At 39.0% G+C, this 25,975-nt stretch overlaps 1 protein-coding gene across 1 annotated transcript; it reads right to left on the bottom strand.

Moving 5' to 3' along the window:
* Nucleotides 1-13,047: 13,047 nt before the first annotated feature.
* LOC114262866 (anther-specific protein LAT52) lies at nucleotides 13,048-14,606 on the bottom strand. Its single transcript, XM_028203281.2, has 2 exons — nucleotides 14,402-14,606; nucleotides 13,048-13,599 (listed from the first exon to the last, which is right to left on the bottom strand). Exons 1-2 carry the CDS (start codon nucleotides 14,550-14,552, stop codon nucleotides 13,262-13,264), a joined length of 489 nt encoding a protein of 162 aa, XP_028059082.1. The 5' UTR covers nucleotides 14,553-14,606; the 3' UTR covers nucleotides 13,048-13,261.
* Nucleotides 14,607-25,975: the final 11,369 nt, after the last annotated feature.

Below are 25,975 nucleotides of genomic sequence, written 5' to 3'. Positions count from 1 at the left end.
TCCTTGCCGGTTTGAACTCCCATCGACAAATAGGCGAAAGGAGTTGCCGATGTAAATGCTGCAGGGTTTGAGTTTTTCCTTTTCTTGTTCTTTTGCCTTTGGCTGGGCTTCTCCTTATTTGCTTGGACATTGTTCATCTTGGCTCAACGGAGCCTGATGTTCGATGGATTCTGGTGTGAATTCGGCCACGAAGTCGGCCAAAACTTGGCCCTTAATTGCTGTTCTTGGTCTGAACTCCAGGTCGTACTGGCCCAAGGCCACTGCCCATCTTGCTATTCTTTCAGTTAAGTCTCCTTGTTGTAGCAAGGACTTTAGTGGGTGCTCTGTTAACACTATAATCTTGTGCACTTGAAAGTAATGGTTTAGCTTCTTTGAAGCCATTACTAAGGCCAGCATTAGTTTCTCTAGTGGTAGGTACCTTGTTTCTGCGTCGGCCAAGGTTTTGCTTACATAATAAACAGCCTTTTGCTCCCCTTTTTCCTCTCGGATTAGCACGACACTTATCGCGTGTTTTGAAACTGCTAAGTACAAAAACAGTTCTTCCCCAGGTTCAGGTGTTGAGAGGACTGGAGCCGTGGTCAGATATTTCTTTAGGTCGGCCAAGGCGGCCTTACATTCCTCAGTCCATAGGAAGTCCGTAGCCTTCTTCACCAGGTTGAAGAAAGGTTTACATTTGTCTGAGCTTCGGCTTATGAACCTGTTTAGGGCTGCGGCCCTTCCAGTAAGCATTTGAACCTGTTTTGCCGACGTCAGGCTTTTCAGCTCTAGGATGGCCTTGATTTGATCTGGGCTGGCCTCAATGCCCTTTCTTATTACCAGGTACCCCAAAAATTTACCTGATCCAACTCCAAACGCGCACTTCGATGCGTTGAGTCGGAGCCGGTATGTTTTGAGTATATCAAAGACCTTTTTTAGGTCGGCAAGATGGCCCTTTGGTTCCTTGGTCTTCACGACCATGTCGTCGATGTAGACTTCTACTGTTTGGCCAATCAGGTTTTTGAACATCTTGGTTACTAACCTTTGGTAAGTTCCTTCTGCGTTTTTCAACCCAAAAGACATTACCTTGTAACAATACAGCCCTTTCAGGGTGATAAACGCTGTCTTCTCCTCGTCTGGGGGGTACATGGCTATCTGGTGGTATCCTCTGTAAGCGTCCAGGAAGCTCATCCTTCCATGTCCGGATGTGGCGTCTACCAACTGGTTAATCTTAGGTAGAGGAAAGCTGTCTTTGGGACAAGCTTTGTTCAGGCTTGTAAAATCTACGCAGACCCTCCATTTATCGTTCTTCTTCTTTACCACTATTGTGTTGGATAGCCATGTCGGGTAATGAACTTCTCCGATGGCCCCGGCCTCCAGAAGTCTGTCCACTTCTTCCTCTACTACTTCGACGTGCATCAACGTTGGTCTTTTGGCTCGTTGAATCACAGGTTTTGCCGACCTGTCGACGTTCAGTCTGTGGCAAGTGACCTCGGGGTCGATGCCAGGCATTTTGTAAGGTGTCCAGGCGAACACCTCAATGTTGGCTCTTAGAAAAGTCTCCAACTCTTTTTCCTCTTCTTCGGCTAAGCCCGATCCGAGAAGAAAGAAGCGTTCTTCATCCCCATCCTGGACGAAGATTTTCTTCAATGCCTCTTCGCTTTTCTCGGATGGTTCTTTGCCGACGTCTTTTAGGACTTCGACGTCCTCATCTTTAATTTCTGCCTTTTCTGGTTCTCGAATATTGCAGGTGGATTTCATTGCTGCCATGGAGCAATTCTTTGCCTACAGTTGATCTTCTCTGACTTCTTCAATCCCATGCACTGTTAGGAACCGCAGTAGTTGATGCAATGTTGAGGGAACTGCCCCCATTGCATGCAACCATGGCCTTCCCAAGATGATATTGTATGGCGAAGGTGTGTCAATCACCATGAATTCTGTCCTGATCTTCTTAGTGCTAGCTTGTACTTCCAAGCTTGTTGCGCCCAGCGGCCACGTCGGCGTTCCATTGAAGCCGACCATCGGGCCATTGGATTGCTCCAAGTCATCAGGATGAAGGCCCAGCTCTTTGTAACATCTAACATACATGATGTCGCAAGAGCTGCCTTGATCAATCAGGATGCGTTTCACTTGGCACTCCCCAACCTGGAAGGATACTACCAAGGCATCATTATGTGGATGCTGGACCATCTCTAGGTCGGCTTCAGTGAAGGCTATCGTCGGTCTCTGGTATTCTTCAGGCCGAGGTCTTTTATGTCCAACCTGGTTCACGTGTTGTAGGTGTTTTACCTTCTGGGTTTCCCCTCGTATGTCGTTTTCGTTCACCTTTGAGTGAATTACGTTAACCACCAGTGGTCCTCCTGCGGGTGGTTGCTGTGCTGGAGGAGGCGGAGCTGCTGGTGCTTGAGGCAATCTTGCCTGTTCTTCTCTAGTCCTGGCCTCATCAATAAGGTCCCTCAGATGTCCTTGCCTTACCAAGTCTTCTAAGTGAGCTTTTAGGGCTCTGCAGCCCTGAGTTGGGTGCCCTTCTTCATTGTAGTAAGCGCAACACCTACCGACGTTTCTTCCCATAAATTCCCCTAGTGTTCTTGTCGGTCCTCTAAAATAGGGTTGGTTTCGTATTTGATCCAAGACTTTGTGGATCAGGACTCGAAATATAGTCGTTACTGCCTGTTTAGCCTTCAATTCCGTTTATTGTTTGGTCTGTTCGTTGTTACCTCGACTTCGCTTCGGCGGGCCGTTTCCTTTCTCCTGCTTTGTTTCTTTATTTCCCGACGCATCCTCCTCGGCTCTGGCGTACTTCTCGATTCTCGCCATGAGTTCTTTCATGTTTTTTGGCAGTGTCTTTGCCAAAGATTTCCGTAGTCGGCAGTCATCTTTCAGGCCGTTCTTGAAGGACACGACCGCCACCTCTTGTTTCCAATCAGGTATTCGATTGAACACCTCGTAGTACCTTTTTGCGTAGGCCCTAAGGCCTTCGTCCTTGGTGATTTTTAAAGCCATCAGTGCGTCGACCCTCAAGGGCTGTAGTTTATTTGTCACAAACCTGGCCACAAACATCTCGGCCAGGCCTTCCCAAGTTTTTACGCTTCCCTTCGGTAGTTTATGGAACCAATCTGATACAATTTCCCCGAAGAATGAGGGGAATACTTTGCAGAGCAACGGCTCGTTCCCACTATATAACGCCATTGAATTCAGGTATAGTCCAACGTGAAAGTTGGGATCTGACTTACCATCATATATTTGGAACCTCGGCATACTGAATCTTTTTGGTGCTTCAAATTTGTCCAGTTCTACCGAGAATGGTGTCTTTGGCTTAACCGGGGATGTTGCCTCGGCTTCAGCATTCTGTTGTTTCCTCTTGAGGTAATCTCTCAAGTCTTCTTTACTCCTCCCTGGAGCTCGGCTATCTTTGGACTTCAATCTTTTTGGCACACTACTTTCAGCCTCGTGGTGGGCTCGTTTTGATCTCTCTCCATGTGTTGTGTCAAAGCAGAGCGCCTGCCCTTGAACATGCCGATGTTCTTTGGGCTCTGGGTCCTTCGTGTGATACGTTCTTCGGGACTCCTCTCGTCTCGGCTCCTCTCGTTCGACGTCCCTGGAAGGTCGGTGAGAGTGCCTTCCGCTCCTGGTGTGCTGAGGGACTTCGGGAATTGTTCTTCCTTCTCCCTTCTGGGTATTAGTTGCTGGCATCGGGGTATCTTGCAGCGGGTATGGTGGCTGCATGACATTGTTTTGCATTATGAAGTTGACGACCGACTGTAGGTCTGCCAACTTGTTTGCCAATTCTTTTACTACCTCATCCCTCCGTAGGCGCCTATCCCTCCATACTTGAAGGTTATCTTTGTGATAGTACTTGCCTTGGTCTGTCCTCTTCGAAGTGTTTCCCTCCTGGCCGACGTCTTTTTCTCCGTGGCCCTGGTCATGAGTTTCTATATTGTGGTTGTCTCCTTCAATGTCAAGGTCAATTGGTCTGCCACTCCTAGCAGGAGTGTCGCCCCCAATGTTTTTCTTCTGTCCGTTACTGGCCATCTATTCTTCTTTCTTTCCCACAGACGGCGCCAAATTGTGTGGGTGATTTTCTGACCACACTGCCCGCTTAGTAATCAGCTGGAAAAGCACTGGCAGAATAGATGGCTTCAGCTAACCTGTAACAGAAAGAAAAGGCTCCGGCGGTGGCTCTTCCACCTGGGGGCACTTCGACGATCAAGTCAGTATATCTCTCAAAGATAATCAAGTGCTAAACTCACAAGTTTAAACATAAAAAGCATACCTTAGACCCATGGGGGTGCCTTTCTTTTATAGCCAACTCAATCCTAATCCCATTAGAAGCCTGACTTCTATGGACTCCCATTCAGTGCTTACTTTGGATTTCACAAGAGATAAAGATAAACTCCCTAAGAGCTTTATCCTTATCTTAGCAAAGTCTCCTCTTTATCCTAGGACTCTTGTCCCTTATCTTTTATCCTCTTATCTCGGATTCCGATATTTTCGGAGATAACCTCGGCCTTACCGAGATCACCTCGGCCTCGCAACTAGAACACGTGGCACCTCGGCTGACACGTCAGCATCACCTTGTCACGTGTTGGTATTCAGAAAATACATCCTCACAAATCTTAATTTTGATAATCCAATATACTTTTTCACCAGTGATTTTTTTATCACATAGCCAAAACCATTGTCTTTTGACAAGTTGTTTATTAGACTGAGATTTTCTGTATTCAAAAATTTCGTGTCACTTTATCTTCATGTATTTACAATTACACCATCTAATTCTCTCATTGTAAAAATTATTAAATACAAGATTTTATAATTGTGAGTGCATGTGACAGAGAGCAAATTACTTTTTAGAAGCAAACAATCCAATATATTAGAAGTTGCTATTGTATCAAATCCGTGCATTTAATTTAATCAATAAGTATAGTAACACAATTTTGTTTTAAAAAAGTACGTCATGATCCTGAATGGACTCTAAGCTTACTTTGCAATTTTCTATTTATTATCTAATTCAGAACGACAATGCACACCATTTATTAATTTAAATATATATATATATATATATATTTGTATATATCTATATTATTATATATGTGAATACATGACTTGATATTTAATAGTGTAGTGACTTTTTCTTCTGTCACGTAACAAATTTTTCTATCCTAAAATAAAAAAATATTAGTAAAAAATGTGGGTAATATTTGAATTTAAGACCTTAAGTTTCATTCAAGAACACTCTTTATTATTAATTTTTATATTTATTTATTTAAATTGCATATGTATTACGCGTGTCACCCACTAATACATAAATATATATATATATATATATATATATATATATATATATATATAAAATATACATATACACTTTGTCACACAAATACACAACTATAATTTATCTGAATTGCACACGTATTACGCGTATCAGCCACTAATATATATATTGTTATCCAAAAATTAGTTCAATAATAGTTAATTTAACAGAATAATAAAACAGAACAGATAATCTTAATAGAATAACAAAACAGATAATGAATAAACACAAGACTTAGTGAACACTTACAACTTTCTTCAGAATCAAACTTAAATCAAATGTTGTGATTGAGGCCAGTGTTTGGACACTGTGTCTTTAAGACAGAAATTCGTCCTCTCCTAGGTGCTTGAGAATTACGGACGTCCTGTCTCCAGGATTCAACAATCACCCCAAACAGATGCAGCACTGCAAACTGATTGTACAGCGAACCAGGCTGTGGTATTTCGAACTCACACCAGATACAAAATGAAGAATGTATGAAACAGGGAAAAAGGAGAAGACTGGTTACGGGAAAAACTATATATCTCTTTTATCTGGAATGGAGGATTGATATATATATAGGCAGGGAAGTGCCTAAACCGGAATAGATGCCCATTGGAAAGAACCGTCACAAGGTTGAGACGCAACTGTTGGAGAAGGAGAAACCGAAAAATTTAAATTCAAACTTTCAGTTTTATACTTCCTTTTCCCGCTGAAAATTATTTGGAAAAATTCAAATAATTTCGGAGTAAAAATAAAAGACGGGTTAGACCCATACCCACACCCGCGCCCGCCCCGACCCGGCCGGACGGACGGCGGCGGCGGCGCGCGCGTGTGGTGATGGATTTGGGTTTGTCCATAACTCCTCCTCCTACAAAACTTGGGTACCCCTTGGGGCCCAACCCAAGGTCTCCAACTTAGAGCTTATAAACACTTTTGAAACTATTCTAAGTTTCCTATGTGGGACAAGGTTTTAGATACCAACTCAAGGGAACCACACAAAACATTTCATGTTTATGAGGCTTACTACGGTATCAATTTCTCATTCACTCGTAAATGGTTTCGACCACCTGAGTATATATTCTTGTTCACCACATGGCAAGGAACGTGTTGCCACTTGGACCCATCCAAATCGAGGTGTGGGACCTATATTAATAAAAGCTCAAATTTACCGGAAATTAATGGTGAAATCCATTCCTCTAACAATCCCCCACATGAATGAAATTGAAAACGAAAAATGCAACAACATGCAGACACTGAGAGTACAAAACTGAAAATATCCTGCACAGGATAGGTAGCTTTTGACTTTGAACCTTCCCTTGTGAAAGACGATCAGGTTTACTGGCTGATTAGTGAACATGATGTCTTGAACTACTCTGCCATTGGTGTAAACCGAGACAACAGTCTGTCACACAGTTTTATTTTCTTACACAATCTGGTTCTATCGGTTGTGCCCATTTTGGCCCTGGACAATACCTGGTTTTCCTGAGTGCTCTAGAGAATTCAGCCTTTTATCAATTCTCATTGAACCGGCCCAGTTCACACTCATATAGGTGATTTTCATTAAGAGTATTCTGCTATACCCCACTTGGATTTCCAAGCTATGAATATCATTAAAAGCAAAGCTTAACCTGATTAGCGCTGCAGACATCACTATGTCATCATAGGAAAGGGTAGGAAAAAGTTTCCCTTAGTGATACTAATGAGTCACACATAATTCGGTTGTCCCTTTGAACCTAGATTTTGGGATCTCCAGTCAACTAGGTTGGGTTGCCATTATGACGACTCTTTAGTTAAAAGGCTTTAAACCCATTCCCCTCGATGATCTTAAAACTTGCTCTCTGGTCAAACCTTTGGTTAATGGATCCGCGATATTATCTCTTGACCTTATGTACTCAATGGAGATCACTCCATTTGAGAGCAGTTGCCTAACAGTATTATGTCTACGTCGAATATGACGAGACTTACCGTTATACATATTATTTTGTGCTCTTGCCATTGCTGCTTGACTATCGCAATGAATGCAAATGGCTGGCACAGGTTTTGGCCACATTGGGATATCCTCTAGAAATTGACGAAGCCACTCTCCTTCTTCACCTGCTTTATCTAAAGCAATAAATTCGGACTCCATTGTGGACCTTGCGATGCATGTCTGTTTGGATGATTTCCATGAGACTGCTGCGCCTCCCAATGTAAAGACATAACCACTGGTAGATTTAGAGTCTTTAGTGTCTGATATCCAATTAGCGTCACTATAACCTTCTAAAACTGCTGGATATCTCATATAGTTCAGCCCATAGTTTCGAGTATACTTTAGATATCTAAGTACCCTAACTATTGCTGTCCAGTGGTCTGTTCCTGGATTGCTAGTATACCTGCTTAATCTGCTAACTGCATATGTTAAATCTGGACGAGTGCAGTTCATAAGGTACATTAAACTTCCGATGATCCGGGAGTATTCTACTTGTGATACACCTTCACCCATATTCTTCATCAAATGAAGATTAGCATCTATAGGGGTCTTAGCGAGACGATCGTCATGCTTGTTAAATTTCTCAAGTATTTTATCAACATAATGTCCTTGTGACAAAGTATATCCTTCAGATGTCTTTGTAATTTTTATTCCAAGTATAACATCTGCTATTCCCATATCTTTTATGTCAAACTTAGAGTTCAACATCTTCTTGGTAGCTTTGATCATATCATTATTACTACCAAGGATGAGCATATCATCTACATATAGGCAAACAATGACATATCCCTTTTCTGTGTTTCTCACATAAACACATTTATCACATTCATTAATTTTAAAGCCATTTGACATCATTACATTGTCAAATTTTTCATGCCATTGTTTAGGTGCTTGTTTTAGACCGTAAAGAGACTTCACAAGTTTGCACACTTTTTTCTCTTGCCCTGGAACCACGAACCCTTCTGGTTGTTCCATGTAAATTTCCTCATTCAGATCGCCATTCAAGAATGCAGTCTTAACATCCATTTGATGGATCTCAAGATTATTCAAAGCTGCAATAGCTATTAACATTCGAATAGACGTTATTCTTGTTACAGGTGAGTAAGTATCAAAATAATCTACTCCTTCAGTTTGCCTGTAACCTTTAACTACAAGTCTCGCCTTGTATTTATCAATTGAACCATCCGGCTTCATCTTTCTTTTAAAAATCCACTTGTAACCAAGAGGCTTACAGCCTGGTGGAAGATCCACCAATTCCCAAGTATGATTTTGCAGAATTGATTCAATTTCACTATTGATAGCTTCTTTCCAGGAAGGAGCTTCAGGAGTGGACATTGCTTCTTTGAAAGTTCGAGGCTCCTCTTCCAGTAAGTATGATAAGAAATCAGGACCGAAAGTTTTTTCCGTCCTAGCTCTTTTACTACGTCTGGGTTCCTCCTCGATTTTTTCCTCTGGGTTTTCCTCAACTTGCCTTTGATCATTGTCAAAAGCAGCATCATATGTCCTTTTAGGCTCTTGTGTCAATTTACAAGGAAACACATTTTCAAAGAATGATGCATTCCTAGACTCGATAATTGTATTGACATGAATCTCTATGTCCTCACTTTTATGTACCAAAAACCGATAGGCACTGCTGTTGTTTGCATATCCTATGAAAATACAATCAACAGTCTTAGGTCCAATTTTAACCTTTTTCGGTTCTGGTATTGCTACCTTAGCCAAACACCCCCACACTTTCAAGTATTTGTAGGAAGGCTTTCGACCTTTCCACAGTTCATAGGGTGTTTTATTAGACTTCTTATGAGGAATTTTATTGAGAATATAATTAGCGGAAAGAATAGCTTCCCCCCACAAATTCTGAGGTAACCCTGAACTAATTAACATGGCATTCATCATTTCTTTCAAAGTGCGATTTTTCCGCTCAGCAACTCCATTTTGCTGAGGTGTATAAGGTGCAGTGGTTTGATGTATTATCCCTAATTGTGAACATAAGTCACCAAATGGTGCTTCATATTCACCACCTCTGTCACTCCTTATAGCTTTTATTTTCTTGCCAAGTTGATTCTCTACCTCAGCCTTAAATTCTATGAATTTTTCTAAGGCTTCATCTTTGCTTCGCAACAAGTATACATAGCAGTACCGAGTGCTATCATCAATAAAGGTGATGAAATATTTTTTCCCTCCTCGTGTTTGAACAAATTTCAAATCACATATATCACTATGGATTAGATCCAGAGGTGCAGTATTTCTTTTAATTGACTTAAAAGATGCCTTAGTCAATTTTGATTCAACACATACTTCACACTTATGATTTGCAACAATATGAACTTTAGGTAGATATTCTAAGTTAATTAATCTACGCAAGGTACCATAATTAACATGTCCTAATCTACCATGCCAACTATATAAAGACTCCACAAAGTAAGCAGAAGATGTGTTATTCTTATTAGAAATAGGAACCACAGTCATTACATTTAGTTTAAAGAGCCCATCGCTCAAGTATCCTTTCCCCACATACATCCCATTTTTAGTGAGTACAAATTTGTCAGATTCAAACACAAGGCGAAACCCGTTCTTGCTCAGCAATGATCCTGATACCAGGTTCTTTCGAATTTCTGGTACATGCAGGACTTCTTTCAAAGTAAGCTCTTTGCCTGATGTCATCTTGAGTACTACTTGTCCCTTGCCTTCAACCTTGGAGGTAGAAGAATTGCCCATATAAAGTTGTTCCTCGTTATCTACCATTTGATATGTGGAGAACATCTTTTTCTCAGAGCAAATGTGACGTGTAGCACCTGTGTCCACCCACCATGTTTTGGGGTTGCTTACCAAATTTACTTCAGACACCATACCAGACACATGTAATCCTGAAATCATTGCACAAAGATTTTCCTCCTCTGTTATGTTGGCTTGAGCAGGTTTCTTTTTCATGGTTCGTTGAGTCCGACGCTTGTAACAATCTTTGGCACGATGTCCTTGCTTGTTACACACATAGCATTTGCCTGTGAAGTTTTGAATTTCACTTGTCTTTGAACCAGAGCTACGTTTTGAACTCTCACCAGGATACTTCCTCTTCTTACTGTTGTGCTTAGGCTTCTGTTCCACCACATTAGCCTTGGCCTCCATGGGATGACGCCCATTTTTCTTCTCAGACCCACGGTTGTCTTCTTCAATCCTCAACCGAACAATCAAGTCCTCCAGTGACATCTCTTTGCGTTTGTGCTTTAAATAATTCTTGAAATCCTTCCAAGATAGCGGTAATTTCTCAATCATAGCTGCTACCTGAAAAGACTCACTTAGAGACATACCTTCTGCATGAATTTCATGCAAGATAAGTTGTAGATCTTGGACTTGACTGATCACCGTCTTGGAATCCACCATCTTAAAATCCAGGAAGCGACCAACAACAAATTTCTTTGTTCCTGCATCTTCCGTCTTATATTTGCGATCCAAGGAATCCCACAACGTTTTTGCTGTTTTGATCGGACTATACACATTGTAAAGTGTGTTGTCCAATCCATTGAGGATATAGTTCCTGCAGAGAAAGTCTGCATGTTTCCATGCATCTACTGCAGCGACAACTTGCGCATCACTCTCATCTTCTTTCAATGTTGGCGCATCTTCTCGTAAAAACCTTGCCAAATTCAGGGTGGTTAAATAAAATAACATTTTTTGTTGCCACCTTTTAAAATCGGTACCACTGAATTTTTCAGGTTTTTCCCCATGGTTCACTGGAACATGTCCATGACCCGGGCCATGAGTCAGAGCAGGAGTAACAACCGGAATAGAAACCACCGGTGGAGGTACAATGGGATTAGGAGTAACAACAGTACTCTCAGTTGCCATCTTTCTGATTAATAAAACAATTTAATTAAACAGAAATTATTTTCCAAAAGAATAAATAATCTTACAAAATTCTATAACAAAATATTCTATATGAAAATAAACAAATAAATATGAGGAGATCAAGTATATATATTTATTGGAAACAGACAAAATAAGTAGCATAAACTAAATCAAACAAACAAACTGTTTAAGAGAATCGATTAATTTCACCAAATGAATTATCTTATCAAATTAATCAAAATATAAAGACCAACAGAATATGACTAAATAAAACAAGAATTATAGAGCATATACTGTGTATTAAAGAAAAATTAATTATATACAAAAATTTATTCTTATTTAAAAACAGTACAACATGTCTGTTTGATTTACATTCTGTATATATCTTTTCTGGTTAACAACAAAACTAATCATGCTCCATGAAACCAAATAAATGGATAACCAAATATAATAGCACTACGAATTTGTTTAAACAAAAAAAAATAAAAAAGAAAAGAAAAAACCAGAAACAAACAGACTACTCATATATTAAAAAACTTATCAACACACATGGCATGTGATAAAGGTACCAGTGCTCTAATAAAATAAAGAAAAACATGTTGTTCAACAGGCATGTGATAAAACGTAACTTTCTGCAGTTATGAAATAAAGAATAAAACAACCACTCAAAATGTTATCATTCACCAGTGGATCCCAAATAAATTGGAATCTATACTCAGACTATTTTATTATTCTGTCTAGAAGATAAACACACAGACTACTTCAAAATGCTGTAAATTAAATTTTGTTTTTGTTTTAAACCGAAGAACATATATACTGGAATCTAACACGTAAAACAGCAACTAAAGCAAAAGATAATTTCTGTCTTAAACTTGTTATCCAAAAATTAGTTCAATAATAGTTAATTTAACAGAATAATAAAACAGAACAGATAATCTTAATAGAATAACAAAACAGATAATGAATAAACACAAGACTTAGTGAACACTTACAACTTTCTTCAGAATCAAACTTAAATCAAATGTTGTGATTGAGGCCAGTGTTTGGACACTGTGTCTTTAAGACAGAAATTCGTCCTCTCCTAGGTGCTTGAGAATTACGGACGTCCTGTCTCCAGGATTCAACAATCACCCCAAACAGATGCAGCACTGCAAACTGATTGTACAGCGAACCAGGCTGTGGTATTTCGAACTCACACCAGATACAAAATGAAGAATGTATGAAACAGGGAAAAAGGAGAAGACTGGTTACGGGAAAAACTATATATCTCTTTTATCTGGAATGGAGGATTGATATATATATAGGCAGGGAAGTGCCTAAACCGGAATAGATGCCCATTGGAAAGAACCGTCACAAGGTTAAGACGCAACTGTTGGAGAAGGAGAAACCGAAAAATTTAAATTCAAACTTTCAGTTTTATACTTCCTTTTCCCGCTGAAAATTATTTGGAAAAATTCAAATAATTTCGGAGTAAAAATAAAGGACGGGTTAGACCCATACCCACACCCGCGCCCGCCTCGGCCCGGCCGGACGGACGGCGGCGCGCGCGTGTGGTGATGGATTTGGGTTTGTCCATAACTCCTCCTCCTACAAAACTTGGGTACCCCTTGGGGCCCAACCCAAGGTCTCCAACTTAGAGCTTATAAACACTTTTGAAACTATTCTAAGTTTCCTATGTGGGACAAGGTTTTAGATACCAACTCAAGGGAACCACACAAAACATTTCATGTTTATGAGGCTTACTACAGTATCAATTTCTCATTCACTCGTAAATGGTTTCGACCACCTGAGTATATATTCTTGTTCACCACATGGCAAGGAACGTGTTGCCACTTGGACCCATCCAAATCGAGGTGTGGGACCTATATTAATAAAAGCTCAAATTTACCGGAAATTAATAGTGAAATCCATTCCTCTAACATATATATATATATATATATATATAAAAGATATACAAATACGCTTTGACGCACCAAAACACATTTTATTAATATAAACTTCTCCCCTACAAATACACTTCGTCACACATCACTGTTACATATTGCATTACTGCTCAAACAAAGTTCATCACATCACACACATACGGGAGAGGAGGAGGAGAAGAAAGAAAAGAAATAAATAAAAAAGAAGCCACGAGTGTTCCTTATTCATGGCAAAAGCCTTAGTCACCTCTTCAATTAGTGCTGGAGCTCAATTGGGACGAAACTAAGCTCATCGAGCACCTCGGCACAGTCGGTGAGAGCCTCAGTCTTGACGAATCCGATGGGGTTGGCATAGCGAACAGCAGATTCAATGCCGCTGTTATGGGTGAGGCACAGCCTGGTACTGTCGATCTCAGAGACGATTTCGTTGCAGCTGGGGTCGGGGCTCGACACAACCACAACGTCGCAGATCTCGTCCTGGTGGTCGCCGTGGACTTTCAGGCTGTAGCAACCACCAGCTCCGCTTCTTCCGGAGACTGAGTAGGTCACTGTGCCATTCTCAATGGCCCTGCATCTCAGTTCCACCTCAGCACCTGCATAGGAATAAGCACATATCATCTATTTCATTCTCTGTTTTATGCTAGTAAAAAAAATTGTACCTTTTGAGTTTTTGAAATTTTTTAATTTTTAAAAATATTTTAATTAATTATTTTTTTTTTAGATGGATCTAAAGAAATCTTTAAAAAATTTACTATAGAGCATTTTTGTGTGTTTTTTTTTTTGAATTTTTAATTTTTTTCCATATTTCTTTATAAATATTTTATTTTTTTATGTACATACAGATTAAGCCTTTGTTTGATTAGGCTTTTAATTTTTTTTTTTGACTATTTTAATAACAAAAAGACAAAATAGATTTTTTTGCTAAATAAGACAAAATATCACATTCAGCTCATAATCATTTCATTTTCTCTCTGACAAAAGTTAAAAAAGCCAAAAAATCTATCACAAACGAGACTTTTTAACTACAGGCTAAAATAATCAAAAAGTTAAAAAATTAACTGACATCCCAAATGAACCCTTAAGTAAATTTCAAAATTAACTAAAATATGAAAAGAAAAATACCAAACATAAAAATATACTAAAAATAAAAAATTTAAAATTATATTTGACCTTAAAAAACAAAAAAGGAGATGTTTTAGTGGAGCCTCTCTTTTCTATGTCCATTTATATAGCTATCAAAGCACATTGTCACTGTGTGTGTTTTTGCATGGCAACACAACATCCACATTTCTTGCCCAAAAAAGTGAAACATAAAATCAAATTATACATTAATTTTTGTGTGCATGTATCAATGCAAATGACGATATAGGTAGGGTAGGATGTATTATGGTGTACCTTCCAAGTACTGGGTGACTCTGGTAGGGAACATGACACGACATGTGTCGCAATAGACCTTACCCTCGACGTTGAATACCTCTTCGTGGGATTGGGCGATGGTGGCGAAGGCCAAGACGCAGAGGGCGAGGAGGGCGACGGCCTTTGCCATTATTTTTGGTTTTGGGGTTGTTGTTAGGATCCTCTTGGTGTGTGTGTTGTGGTGTGTTGTTGGTGTGTTGCGGTGAATACAGGTATAGGGAGGCCATTTTATAGATAGAGACAATGGTAGAGGTGGTGGTTTTGAGAGAAAAGAGAGGTGAACCGTTATGTGTGTGCGGTGATTCCTTATTCTTCTCTACATATTTTTGTCAAGGAGACTCTTTCAATTCAATGTTAATAATGGTGTAAGTTTTGGGTTATAATTACGCTAACACCCCTCCCATTTTTTGATAGATATCACCTTGTATCATCATGTATGAATTCGAATATTTTAACTTATTTAATTATGAAAATATATCACTTTTATCCTTTCAGATTATTTCCAAAAATGAATAATTATTCAATAATGTCGAACTATGAACACTGTACGGGAAAGAAATAAACATTCTCGTATAATCCTGTTGATCAAGTTTGCGCTCCTCCGTACGTCATCGCTTTACTTCCTGAAAATACAAACGTGAGCTAGCTAGCGGGTGTGTGCCAGATACCTCTCCGATGCCTAAGTCAGCAAAATAGACAAAAACAAAAAGCTTTGTGTATTCGAGAATCAAAGTTGTGTGTTACCCCTCCATAAGTGATGTTGTGAGCTTTTATAGGTTCCGCGTGGCATAATCCTAGTAGGACTCTTACTCCTCCATGTAGAGTCCTCCTTGGATTCACACTCTTGAAAGACAATGCTTATCCTTCAACACCCCACTCACTGCTTAAACCAAGTTAGATGGTTTTACCATGGCCAGACTCCAACATGACCGAGGTAAGCATGGCTATGCTAAGCCGCAGACTAGACCGAGCTAACCTTAGCTCGGCTTTTCCATTCACTCCTCTTATCCCGGTTTCCCCTGTACAGACCACAGTATGATTGGACCGAGCTAACTATTATCATGGTTCCGACCGATCTAATACCACTGCGCCATGACTGGTATAACTTTTAGTATGGTGACCGAGCTAACCGTTGCTCTTTTAGGACCAGACTAATTACCAAGCCTTTTTACTTAGTCTAGTGGCAAGAGCCTTACTTTGGACTGAGATAACAATACGCTTTCAGGGACCGGACTAACTTTCGGGCCGTCTGGGACCGGACTAATTTTCAAGGTCTTTTTACTCTGTCCTCCGTATTGTGGCCCATAACGGCTCATTGCCCAGCTCGGCCCAATTTATAAATATAAATTATCCTCTCAAACACGTAGTATTATAATTGGTGGAGAAGGTGGATAGGTGGGATATTGTGTTGGGTGATTGGGAACATGAGGGGTTATATTGAATGACTAGGGATAACCCATGCTTGAAGGCACTGTGAACAATTTTTGTTTGATACCACACGTGCTACAAAATTCAATTATAATAAATCAATTTAAAATGATAATATCATTCTTATTTAAAACATCACATAAAACAGGAACAAATGATATAAAAAAAAAAAACTGAAATAAATAACTAATATATTTCAAATTTTGTATTTCCTAATGAATGTATCATGAATGTAAACTTCTCTCCTCATTCACATAATTGGGGTGATACCTTTAAGAGTTCCCACCTCATTCTCTAACATATTTTCAAAGTCAGCCATGTTTAAGAAATAGTTCAAATTAGTCTAATAAAACATCAACTATCAATAGGAATAAAACATCAAACATCAATAGGTCATGAAAAGAAAAATGAATTCATAAACAAACCATGAAAATAGTGCATCTAAATACATTGGTCTTTCTTAATCAAGAAACATAAAATTCATAGCCATACTATAACATCCTCCTTCAACTCACTAATAAATTATTCCTGCACAACAGACACTAAATTTACACAAAATCCATGTCAAGCATATGTGACTTCCACCAAAATATGCAAAGATACTAAATTTAGTGAATTTTCAAAGGCACTTTACTGTCCACACTCAATAACAATCCATAAGGTCCAATCTTTTATATTGATAAGAGACTTTACAAAAATATTAGAAATTCATTGAAGTACATACCAGTAGGAAACTTTACAAAAATGGTTAACATCAAGGATATACTTTACAAAATATTTGTCAACTTTACAAAATTTATGCCATATAATGTCTTTAAACTTGTTTTTTTACAAAAAAGTACTTGGACGCCTCTAAAGTGCTTGGACACCCTCAAACTTGTTCTCCATCACGTTCTGAAATGTCCGAGTATCAAGTTCTATGTACTTTTTCCAGTGAGGAGCATACACAACAATCTAATATTTAAAAAAGCAATAACATTAGCATATTGACATAATACGGAAAATAGATATTAAAACAATATGAACCAAAGATACCTTATTACAATTTCATCGAAGTAATGTAGTCTTATTTATCCTCTTGAGCTCCATAGCTTTTTTAACCCAATCCTACAAAAGTTTGACTTGATCATAATTTAAACACAATTTTAATTAAAATACACTTTCAATTTATTTCCTTCTTTCATCATTTGTGTTCTTTTTTAAACTTTAGTTACTTCCATATTCCATTTGAGAAATTTTATATATCTTTGTAAAAGATCCTTTATAATTTTTTAAGGATGCATAATTTAGTTTGAAAATCAGTAATATTAAGAAAATTACTCAGAGATTATGCATGCTTCAAAATATCACATTTCTCCCATGATTTTCTTTATACATGTTCCAAAACAAACTTGAAAAGAACCATACCACTTGTGTATTTTTTATTCCATTTCTTGAGTAGTTTTCCTTTTCTTTTCCTTTAAACTTCTCATTTTCCTTTGCCTTTGCATTTGCCTTTGCCTTTAAAAAAATAAGCAAAAATTATTAAGAAAAAAAAATGAGAAACAAATAAATTTGATTAGTGGGTTTAACCCACGAACATAGAGGACATTGAAGTCTCGTTCATTATGGATCATAACACTGACATTTTTGTTTTGAAGAAACTAAACCTGTGTATAATGCATTTGAAAGGTCAAAGAAAAATTATATTAAGGAATGTATAAATAAAAAATGAGTATAGAGATCTAATGTTACTGTTTCCTCTAACATATCATCCACCTGCAAAAAAAAATACAAGAGCATTTGATTATAAGAAAAATTATAAATAATAAGTAAGAAATTAAGCCTCGATTCATAAGCTATAAAGTAAACATACATAACCAAAAATATGAATGTTGTCCATGATATAAATTAAAATGAACTCCAAGGTTGTTAAAGAGGTTAAAACACCAAAGATCTGTAGTAAAGAAATAACTCATTTAATAGTGCCATAAATAGATTAAGTTTAAATACCAATGGGCTGTACAATGACTATTTGATTACTTAACTGTGCCATGATTTAAATACAATGGGCTATTTCTTTCTCACTATAATTCTAATTTTTAACAATCAAATAAAAATAAAAGATCACAGAACATTACTTTGCATGTTAAAAAAGGAAACTCAATTCACACATTTATCAAAATAACTTAAATCATTTATCAAAACACTAATCATATTTGAAACACTTCAATCTCATTGATACTTTATTTGGTTCACTGGAATGAGATAAATGATGATTCCCATTGCAATGAATTTTTCATTATTCTTTTAATCAACCAAATATGAGAAGTGTAAGGAATCTTTGCACTTTATTATAGAAGATTAACACATAGTGAAAAAAAAAATGTAATGATAGGAAAAATTCAAAAATCAGCAAATTTGACTATCCAAGCCTATAAGCAACAATTCCTATTTATCAAAGTTGAGAGCTTTATCCGCTAAACAACAATTTCCAACAACACATAAAACATATGTTCAACAACTTAAATTCCATCCCATATCCCAAAAATGTCTGATTTCCTGAGATGAGAAAATAACAAAGAAAAACAACCCATTTCCATTATTCATTCATAATAAACAATGATTCAAGATAAAATTACAGCCTGCTCAATCCATTTCAAAGGCATAACAACAAACTAAGCATCACTGTAACAATGTAATAAATATATTTAAAAAAAAAAAGGTCGAATGTTACAATCAATCTTCAAAACAAACTAAAATAGATATGTAACGACATAAAATGAAATGAAATGAAATGATGGGTGTTGAAGGTGGGGGTGGGGAGAGGGCTTCGAGCAAGGGAGTTACATATCAGAGCCGTTGGGATGGGAAGTGGTTTTTTGACTAAATGTCATATAAGACTCTGTATTTTCCTACCTCTTCATTTGGTTTTCCCCTTTGGCTTGACACACTTTTAACTTGGAGCACGAAACTGATCAATTTTGCAATATGCATTCATCGGACTGGACCAAACAGTTGAATATAGTTCTCTAGTTGTGTGTAAACTTGGTGTTTTATCCATTTCTTGAAAAACCATTTTGACTTAAGGTTATATTAGTTTCTAAAATCAAAGGGCTTAAGTTTTGCTATTTTTTGAATACATACTTGGGTTTGATATAGCCAAATAGAAAACCAACTACAATTAAAAAATAATATAAGCAAAAAGCCACAACTATATAAGAAGCCAAAAAGCAAGACAATCCATTTCAATTATCACAATCCAATTTACCGGATTAATAAATGATACTGATTACTTGAAAGTAGAAAAATGAAAGAAAAAAATAGGAAAAACACAACCCATCATTGGATTATTAATAGGAAAAACAACCCCAAAATGTCTGATTTCCTGATTAATCCCTAAAATCTATCAATTTCAATTATAACTTGCTTAATACAATTATAAATTGCTTAATACATTCATAATCAAAAGCATGAATAACAAAATGATTTAAAAATTATAACCTGCTTAATATAGATTTATGGATAAATAATTCAAAAGCATGAACAAAAATAATGTTACAATCAACAACAATAACAATATAACATGCTTAACACAATCCACAACAGGTGGGTACGGAATTAAATTGGAATTATATTTAAATGAAAAAGAAGAAAAAAGTAAAATTATATTTCATTCATATAATTTTAGGTTGTATCATGTACAGACACTAAAAATTCTTGGTTCAAAATATTGGTATTATCAAAATTGATTTTCTTCTATAAATTGAAATTAAACAAAACTAAGATGAGCAATATAGAGTCGGGATGAGGTTGCCAATTAAAATTTTATTCAAGTCTAAGCATGTGGAAAAAAAAAAAAAACAAACAAACAAAACAAAAACAAAAACAAAAAGGAATCTCAGTCAGGAGTTTAATTTTTTAATTTAGAAATTGTTGATCAGTCAGGCACTCAGATACATGACTGATGTCAGAAGTTTAATTTTTTAATTTAGAACTTTTTTATTTAATTTTTTAAGGCAAGAAAGTGATGTCTTCAACTTTGATTATGTTCACAAATTAAACTTGCAACTCAGTTATTGTTCAATCACTCTTCTTGGACAGTGATGGATAAACAAAAATGATGACAGGTGTAGATACCCCATTTTTGACCGTCCTCAAGACTTGGACGTCATCGTTTGAACACTCGATGATCATCCATGTTCATTCGTTTTGAGTTCCTGGAGGCCTCGGCCGAGTGCCCTGCCTCAGGATCTCTTAACTTGTTTGTTTTGTGCTTGGTTGGACTAAACACTTGTTGGTTTTTGCTTTGAAGGGTAGAGAGTGGCTTGTCTGCCATTCTCTAAACCCACCGGCCATGGCTTAAGGCCACCGACCTTGGTTTCTTGCCACCAGCCATGGACGGTCGGTCGGTCGGTCGACACCATTGATGGACGGTCAGTCGGCACCTTTGATGGACCGTCGGTCGACACCATTAATGGACGGTCGGTCGGCACCGTTGACAGTCGGTCTCACCGTTGACGATCGGTCGGCACCATTTGATGGTCGGTCGGTCAGTTGTGGTCGGTCGATCGATCGGTACCATTGATGGTCGGTCAGCCATCTTTGTTGGCCAATTGGCCTTTTTTTTTTTTTTTTTTGCTGGCTGAACCCTCGGTTTTAGCTTCTTGAGGAAGCTTGAACCTTCTGAACCTTTATTTTAGCTTCTTGAGGAAACTTGAACCTTTTGTTTTAGCTTCTTGAGGAAGCTTGAACCTTTTGCTCTAGCTTCTCCAAGAAGCTTGACCCTTTTGCTTAAGCTTCTTTGAGAAGCTTTGACCCTTTCTTGAGGCTTCTCCAAGAAGCCTTGGCTCTCTTCCTCTATAAAAATGAACCCTCCTCTCCATTTGCAAGGGTTAGAAAAATATTTGGCTGGAGCATTTGCATACACCTCTCCATATCTCTACATTCTAAGCTCCATAGACCCTTATTCTTGGCCATTTACACTACACCTCATAGCCTACCACCTCCACCATCCATTCAAGCACCTTGGGACTGATTTTTAGAGGTTGAAGGTTCACTTTCTTGGTCCAGAAGTTGCTGCATTGCTGTGTTACAAGGGTAAGTCTTCATTTACCCCCTTTTTGCACTATTTTGCTATATACTTTAGCTCCATTTGCAAGAATTTTCGAGCTTTGGCATGAACTGAAAAGTGTCTTATTTTGAGCCCCTCTTGAACTTTGTTTCAGGACACTTTTCTATTTGAGGCCATCTACCTCCTTGTTTGCTCCATCTCTCTTTTAAGGCTTATTTTGCTTCAAATCTTAGCCCTATTTGTGAGCATTTTTAGACTTCGACCTAAACTGAAGAAAGTCTTTTTTTGACCTCCTCTTTAAGTTTTATTGAGGTCACTTTTCTGTTTGAAGTCATCTTCTTCCTTGCATGCTTCATTTCCTCATGCTTTGAGCCATGCATTTGAACATTTGCATTGGCCTTGTTTTGGCCTCTTAGCCACTGAAATCCAGTGTATTTTTGTGGCTTTGATGTGTCTTTGAGCTCCAAAATCATAGAGGGGTGACCCTCTCACCCCTCATTCTCTTTACTAGCTTTGTTGGCCTTCCAAAGGAGCTCCATTTTGCATGTTGTGAAGTCATATTCCAGGATTTATTTTGTGAGTTTTATGGTCTGCATTAGCTCTGTCCAGAGCCCATTTTTCCATATTTTATGTCTATGATGCATGTGTAGAGCAATCCTATTCAAGGCCTTTCAAAGGGACCTTTTATTGCATGCTTCCTAGACCAATTCTAGGGCCTATTTGGTGAGTTTTAAGGTTGTCATAACTCATTTCCAGAGGTGCTTTTGACCTTTTATGTGTCCATCATATAGGTATAGAGTAACCCCCTTGCATGGCCTTCCAAAGGAGCTCATCATTTTTCCATGCATTGACTGAGTTTCAGTGCTTGTTTGGGCATATTTTGGCAGGGCATATTTTGGCATGGCATACATATGTTTTTGGCTGGTTTAATGAGCTTTCATATGCTTCATATAATTGTAGAACAACTCATGGTTCACTAGCTTTCTTTGTATGCTTTGTGGGCCCTTGATTTTATCACTTTTTGGCCATGTCATAAACTAATATTGTGCTTATTTTGGACTGTCCTAGCTCTGTTTTTGGGTCTCGTGATTGAATGATGTTTGTTTTGCATGCTTGTAGTTCAATACCCATGCTTAACTTTGAGATTTGAGGTCCATTGCATGCATGTGCTGAGGTGTGTTCATGTTTTAGGCTCATTATACATCATATTTTAGAGCTTGTATCAGTGCCATATTTCCATGTTTTGTACTCCTTAAGTGTGCTTGAGAGTTGTGCATGAATGCCTTGTTTTCGGACCATTGAATGAGCTCCATTTTCTTGCATGTTGAGCCACCATTTTAGGCTATTTCCCCACTGTTTTAGACCTGCCTAGGGTCTGTTTGGGGTTGGTTTTGCCTTTGGTGCATTGCTTTGGGTACCTCTAGTGTAACGCACTTCACTAGTTTCGGTACCCGGGCCCCCTAGCTTGCATTGTGTGACATATTTGCATGTTTCGGGACCATATTGCATGCTGTTTCAGAGTTGTAATTTATGCTATTCTATGCCATATTACATCCCTTGCCATGCTTTGGTAGAGTGGTATGCTATGCCTTAGGGACGGTCCTTTGTATCCGTGCAAGTTTGCATGTGTTTTGGTTGTCTCGTTTCCATCCTAATGGCCACTGATGTGAGTGTGGCTGTGGTCCACTCACATTGGTATAAGTCCATCTTGCATCAAGTATGCCATGTAGTTCATGTTGTTGCATGTTTAGCCTTTGCATTGCGTAAGCCAGGTTGTTAGGAGCATTGTGCATGCCATGATATGCCATTCCTCGCATTGTGTATGCTAGGTTGATAGTCGCATTGAGTATGCCTTAGTTCACGAGCATTGTGCATGCCATGTAGTGTTAGCATTGTATATGCTAGGTGCATGTTTGCATTTTATCCTTTGCATGCTTGCATCACTTGGTTGCATCACATTTAGGATTGCATGCTAGTCGCATTTGCATGTGCCATGCATTGCTTGTTGCATTGTGCTTGGAGTAGGGTTTAGTCCAAGCACGGGAAACGAGGGACGTTTCGTACTCCAAGTGACGAAACGTGCCTCGATTCTCGGTCGCCAACATTTCGAATTTCCCATGATGGAGTTTAGGCCTTAAGTGTGTATTTGTGCATTCATGTCACATTAAAACCTGCAATTTGACTCTTCGGCCATCATGCATTGAGATGCGTGGTTGATGGCCCGAAGACCGAGGGCCACACTCCCTAGAGCTTGTGCAAGGACGGGGAGGAGTGGTTGCGCACACATATGTTGAAAGTACCTTACTTTCTTTCCTTCTTGCCTTTGTTGCAGAAAAGCCAGAGTCCAGGGGCAGAAAGTAGTCGGCCGACCAGGTTTCCTGGTAGGCCGACCACCTTTTTTGGTTTCCACCATAAGGGGTGGTCGGCAAGGGTTTTCCAAGCCAATACCTGGTCGGTGGCTTTCCCAAGGTGGAGTTTCAGCCTTCTGGAGCTTTGTGTAAGTTTTTGAAATCAGCTGCAAACAAAGGCGAGACGAGGCATCGTGATGGAATTTACCGACAAAGCGCATCGAGCATGCATGCATCTATTATCATCCAAAACAGAGCCGAGGTAGTCACATTCATTTAATTTATTTGCTTACTTAGCTAATTTGTTAATTAGTTAGTGGTTGTGTAATAATTAATTGTAATTCGTTATTCATTCGGACTGTATTACTTTCGGACTGTATATTATTTATTCGGACCCTCCGAGAGAGGGCAATGTTGTAATAAGTGTGCGTGTGTGTGATGTATGTCTTCCAACCCCACGTCTTTCTCCCTTTTATTTACCAGCTTATGATGGTTAGATTAGGGCGTGTTTCAATTAGTATACTTATGCTCACATGTTTGCATTCATTCATCTGTATTGCATGCACCGGGCTCGACGTATCATACTAACTGCATTTGTATTTCAATTCCAAATTGAATACGTGTTAGCTATAGCATCATCATATGCCATGTGTTGCATTAGGCATTTCTGTATAGTTAGGATCATGCATGGATTTCTAATGTAGCTTCTGTTTTGGCTTGGAGTACTCGGTAAGTGTTTATGCTTTAGCATCCTTGCATGCGTGTGAGTGACTGCCATGATAGCATGCTTACCATCAGGCTAATTGCTTATGTGATATAACTGCCTGAATGCTTGTGGGTGAAGGTTGGGTTATTTGGATTAGAACAATTCATTAAATGCGAGTTTTAAGCCCACTTGAGAGTGGTAAAATCATTTTTTTCTAAGCCCACCCGAGGGTGGCAAATCCACGTCTTAGCCTACTTACGAGTAGCACCATCAAACCATTTTCAAAAAAATAAACATGAGATGTTTAGTTCCAATTCAGGCGATCCAGTCTATACTTGTATGCTGTGCGCATCACATAGTAAATCTAGGCTAATAAGCGGAATAAGAACGCATAATGTTTTCAAAACTCGATATCATGGTTAGTAGAGGCCGATCTTTGATCGGACGAGCGGGGGTGCTCACGAAGTGACCTTCCCCAATCGTACCTAAATTCCCGAGCCGAGGCAACTTTGGTGATGACGGACACGTGGCCTTAGGCACGAGTCAGGGTTTCCTAAATTTTTTAAGAATAAAATATTTAGGTGGCGACTCTGTATTTGGCAAAGCAGTCCATGTTTGGCATTTCTTTCAAAAAATCTATTTTCAAAAACAATTTGCCGGATTTGACTCTTTGACGATTCATCGGTCTTGCATTGCACTCTGCGAGATTAGATACAGGACCGTGACATTGAGTCCTGAACTGTAGTGAGCCCAATGAACAAAACGAGATTCCCTCTCGGGGCGTTCGGGGACGTCTACAGTTTCTGGCGACTCTGCTGGGGATTTAGAGAACTTGACTCGAGCTCATGATATCTGGTTTTGATTGCACTTATGTGTCTTTCTGCATTGCATTTACATTGGTGCGCCTAGGATACCGTGTTTGTCATATGCTATTCTTGAGCGGTTTGCCAGAGGCTGCGTGCCATAAGGCTTACTGGTTATGGGCTCTGCCAGTATGGGAACACAAACCACGGTTTTACCGGGGCACCCCTTTTGACCATTCGACCTAGTGCATATTCGAAATCCATAGTGACCATTCCAAAGCTAGGACAGGTTGCTTGCCTGATTGTAGGTTGTTTGAAACCGCTGCGTGCGTAGTGAAACCCTAGCTCCTGACAAAATAGGACAGGGAAACCTTACCCCAACATAGGGGTGATTTGGCTCTCACTCATTTGTTATGTGCTTTTATAGTGCGTCTCTATACGAATGCATGTATCAGTTTACAAGTTTGGGCATTAGGCCTGCGGGCGCCAGTTCAGTATTTTGGGTATCAAGCCTGCGGGCACCAGTTCAGTTTTTTCGGAATCAGTTATCTGCGGGTATCAAATTCAGCTTCGGGGACAGTGATTTGGGAATACTGATTAGTCTTTGAGAACAGTGTATCAATTGCGTGTTAAATATACCTGACTATGTGTTGTGTTTATTTATGCTGTTATGTTGTCCGTTTGTCTGCTCGTTTATTTCCTTATTATTGCTTTATTTATCTTTTTGTTAGGGGGCAGTTTAGCACTATTGCTTCAGACCAAGCAGATATTCCCCCAGCACTCTGGATAAGAGGTTGCTGACTCTATCGATCTGAGGATCTGGTCGACGGACAACCAGTGTATCATTCCCTACCCTCGGTTATCAGACGGAGGTCGAGAAGACGCAGTGTATCCGAGCAGAGGTTGCAGAGCAGTGGATTACCCCATCAGTGGACAGTCGGACTGAGATCTCAATTATTGCTATAGAGATAGACCTGCCAGTAGTTCAGATAGATCAGGGCAGTATGGTGGGACCGACAGGAGTTGAAGAAATGATGTGCCAGATGCAGGAGACCATGAGAGCCATGCAACAGGACGCTGTTCGCCGGGATGAGTTTGCCAAATAACAAGCCAAGATCATGGCCCAGCAGGCAGAGTTAATTGCCAGGGTGCAACAACAAACCGGGGCATCTGCTTTACACCCAGCTCCTCCCCCACCAGGAGTTCCAGTACCTA

The sequence above is a fragment of the Camellia sinensis genome, chromosome 8, assembly GCF_055761805.1.
Source record: "Camellia sinensis isolate YWXY chromosome 8, ASM5576180v1, whole genome shotgun sequence".
Taxonomy (NCBI): Eukaryota; Viridiplantae; Streptophyta; class Magnoliopsida; order Ericales; family Theaceae; genus Camellia; species Camellia sinensis.
Note: the sequence above shows the minus strand (reverse complement) of the source record. Positions and strands in the feature narration are given on the sequence as shown.

Excerpts from the sequence above, each read along its gene's own strand:
- LOC114262866 (XM_028203281.2), bottom strand. The coding sequence starts at position 14,552 with ATGGCAAAGGCCGTCGCCCTCCTCGCCCTCTGCGTCTTGGCCTTCGCC. Across the intron at positions 13,600-14,401 it reads AGTCACCCAGTACTTGGAAG|GTGCTGAGGTGGAACTGAGA; the intron begins GTACACCATAAT and ends ATTCCTATGCAG.